General features: G+C 47.3%; 3 protein-coding genes across 3 annotated transcripts in view; 1 reads left to right on the top strand and 2 right to left on the bottom strand. All coding sequences in view use genetic code 11, as the record gives it.

Moving 5' to 3' along the window:
* The window catches only part of EGR_03366 (hypothetical protein), a gene marked incomplete at both ends in the record, with an annotated part of 8,950 nt that extends 7,398 nt beyond the window's left edge, over nt 1–1,552 (bottom strand). The window contains one exon of the mRNA XM_024492615.1: nt 1,445–1,552. Coding sequence (XP_024353016.1) covers nt 1,445–1,552 — 108 coding nt within the window. The remainder of the gene's footprint in view (nt 1–1,444) is intronic.
* A 181-nt stretch (nt 1,553–1,733) lies between these two features.
* Nucleotides 1,734–2,591, top strand: EGR_03365 (hypothetical protein; the record flags this gene model as incomplete). The annotated part of the gene is made up of 1 exon (XM_024492614.1): nt 1,734–2,591. One exon carries the CDS (start codon nt 1,734–1,736, stop codon nt 2,589–2,591), a length of 858 nt encoding a protein of 285 aa, XP_024353015.1.
* Nucleotides 2,592–3,122: 531 nt separating this feature from the next.
* The window catches only part of EGR_03364 (SWI/SNF-related matrix-associated actin-dependent regulator of chromatin subfamily D member), a gene marked incomplete at both ends in the record, with an annotated part of 3,504 nt that continues 3,402 nt past the window's right edge, over nt 3,123–3,224 (bottom strand). Inside the window, one exon of the mRNA XM_024492613.1 lies at nt 3,123–3,188. Coding sequence (XP_024353014.1) covers nt 3,123–3,188 — 66 coding nt within the window. The remainder of the gene's footprint in view (nt 3,189–3,224) is intronic.

Raw genomic sequence — 3,224 nt, 5'->3', positions numbered from 1 at the left:
GATTCTAAAGGACAACTAGCTTGACCTGCACCATCACCGGGTGGTAAACCTCAGTGGGGTGGAGGAAATGCGTTCACTGCGGATGGGCGAATCGGTGACGAACTGCAGCAGACTGACTGCAAATGTCGTCTACCTTCGCCAACTTCTCCAATCCCGTGTTCTGCAGGAAAGCTATAAACAACCGAAACGACACTAAACATGATCCACCTGGAAAAGTTCGTTACGAAACTGCCTACCGTAGCTGTATGAAGATGTCGATGAGGTGAGCATGCGATACCTCCTTGACCTCTCTTCCAGCTGGGCAGAATCCAGATAGATATGGCTGGGCAGCAGTGGAGTGAGAACAAAGTGGCAAGGAGGAAGAGACGCAAAACTGCACCCTCAAGAAACAGTGTTGACATCCGTTCTTTACTGTATGGCTCATCTTTTAGGCCATTGCTCCTCCGACTAGCTCTGGACAGGCATGATGTCCAGCACAGTTCCTCCGTCTCCGATTCCAGTTGCCATACAGGCCGGAACTGCAGATCCAGTGGAATTGCTGAGAGGGATGAGTGGCGTTGTGATCGAGTAACCCGTCAGTTGCATCGAAATCCGATGACTGGTGTAGTTGGCGCGTGGGTGCTTTTCTTGCAGCAACGACTGCGTTGTGCTGGGTGACAGGAGAGGTTGAGCAAGGGCAGTGCCGGGGTCGATGCGACAAGCAGGAGAGGGGTTGTGTAGTACTGTGGCTGTTTGTTTGACTCTCGGAATCAGTGGTGGGTAAGCTAAGGGCTCTGTCACTTTGCCTTCGCCAGGTGGACTGGCCTTCAAGCTATGCCGGTAGCCTCCACAAATGTCGGGGCGCTACACAAGAAATTAGTTTTGTTGCCTTAATTTTTAAATAATTTAGCAGGCATTTGAGAAACGCTATCTTTTCGAAATCCACCTTAGGCGGATCCGACTCCAGTGTATTTGGGCCATTTGATGAAGGTTTTCTCATTACCAGAAGAATGGCATAACTCTTGCAAATTTGGGTCATTATTTGGGAAATAGCCTCTATTTTAGCTGGAAAATACCTGGATGCCGAGCTAAAAATCCACCTCCCTTCGACTTTGGAGCCGTTTTATTATTTCTCCAAACATGTTTGGTAAAGCGAAACACATCTTGACTGGAAGCAAACTCACTAGAAATGTTTGGTGGCAGAGCTGTTTAATTCAATTCTCAAGAGCGAGCTGTAAATTTATATTTGGGCATTCAAAACCAAACATTCGATGGTAGCTGAAGCCCGCCGCTGACAAATTTTGAGGCACATTAGGCTTCAAGAAGTAATCTTTGCAGGTTCTTAGGTTCAGTTTGATCCCCAGCGACAATTGCTATGCTAATAAACAGGGATAAGTCATTAATCACTCATATACCTCGCATACTTGCAGTAGCAAAATGAAGCTGCTAGGGGTTGGTCGTGGACGAAGTGGTGTATTTCAGGAACATTTTTGCCACGGTCACCAAAAATTGACATTAAGAACTCAATGTAAATATTATTTCGTAAATTATATTGTACGAAAATAAATTCCATTCCGCAACCGGAGTGAATAGACTTATTCACTATATGCAGATACGTTAGATAGAACCGTTCCTTCTTCTACACTTTGATTTCCCCACACCTCTACGGTCTCCCATATGCGGATGATTCAGATAAACAAACAAACAAGCAGAAGGTCCGGATTCCACTCGAGCAGTCCTTGCCCCCTTTCTAAATGCCACCATTTGTCCTCCTATTGGACAGAGGCACTGGCACCATTGCAGAGAGGTGCGTGCGGCAAACTGCGCGCATCAGCAGGGTTGTAACAGCATTTGCTGCTGCAATGACGCGACGAAGCGACAAAAGCCGCAGTCCATCGGCAAACACCATCCAAGAAGAGAAGGTGGACACTGCCCATTCTCTCCAAGCACGTACCTTACGCAACCTCCTCAAGCAACGCAAGCGGAGACGACTGCGTAAACGTATACGCATTCTTTTGAACCTTGTGGTGTGCCAAATGCTACCCCTCTTAATGCTCATTCTAGGAGTCGTCTTCTGTTTCGTCGGTGCTTTGGGACATCTTCACCTCCTCCTCTCCTCCGGCTGTGTCCTCCTCATCTGCTCAGTTGGACTTATTCTGCAGAGCTGTTTTTGGAGCCGCTCTCAGCCCAACAAGTTCACCATGAACGAAATTCTTAGAGTGGTGGCCATGGAGGAGTCCCAAAGTGATCAGAAAATAAATGAGGCTGACGGTGAAGTGGGTAAAAAAGAGGCGAAAGAGGAAGGGGAAGGGAGGGAGGAAAATACTACCGAGTCACCTCGGCAGCCGTCACGGAAGTCTGTCGGACTTCTCGAGGTTAGACGACTCAGTCTGGCTATGACCCGTGTTGCCAGCGAACTCAGACATGCAGCCAATCAAAATGCAGTTGCTATGGCACCTGCTGGTCTTGCTCAAGGATTTTCTTTGGGTGGACATCCGACCACCATAGGCCCTATGGGCTACGGGAGGGGCGCCATCAATTGGTACGGCAACTTTTCTGGTTCGGAGCTCACCCATATACGACGTCTTTCACAATGGCAAAATTTTACATAGATTAACTCCACGCGACCAGTTTTACAGGTCTCTGATGCTTCTTATTTACTACGACGAAAAAGAATACACCTCAATTCCTTCAATTATCGCATTCTTCACCGCCGTCGACGGTCTGCATTTATGCAGCATTCGTCAGGGGATAGGGGTCAAAAGAGGACTTCTTGAGGAATTGATAAGATAAACCATAATTTAATTTGCCCAAAATTTGTTAGTTCCTTTACCGCAGCAGTGGCTTATTGCCTTTCGCTGATCTGCTGTTTCCCGTCATTACTTACAAAAACACGTTTTACCTCCGAATGGTCCCGATTTTGTTTACGCTTAGACAGCGGTCATGGTTGGGAAATGAAGGCTGCATAGTTTGGACGCAGTCGCTATCTTTTACCATTATGCATCCGCCTAGGCCAATCTATTCGAGGATTGACCGAATCCTCGTTACGCACAACCGGCGGCATTGACACCCTGACGCCCGCTAGTTAGCTTTACGACTACCAGCTCCCCAAGTCTGCCCACATGGCACACAAGGATCTTCAATTAGCTCTTCTTCCACTTTTCACAATGCAGGTAGATAGCTTTGCTTTTGGGCAGCTTTTTGAATTTCTTAGACGCAAAATTCCGTAACAAAACCTCTTAAAG

Source organism: Echinococcus granulosus (genome assembly GCF_000524195.1).
Source record: "Echinococcus granulosus chromosome Unknown EG_S00017, whole genome shotgun sequence".
NCBI lineage: Eukaryota > Metazoa > Platyhelminthes > Cestoda > Cyclophyllidea > Taeniidae > Echinococcus > Echinococcus granulosus.
The sequence above is the reverse complement of the archived record's forward strand: the minus strand, read 5'-3'. Positions and strand labels throughout refer to the sequence as shown.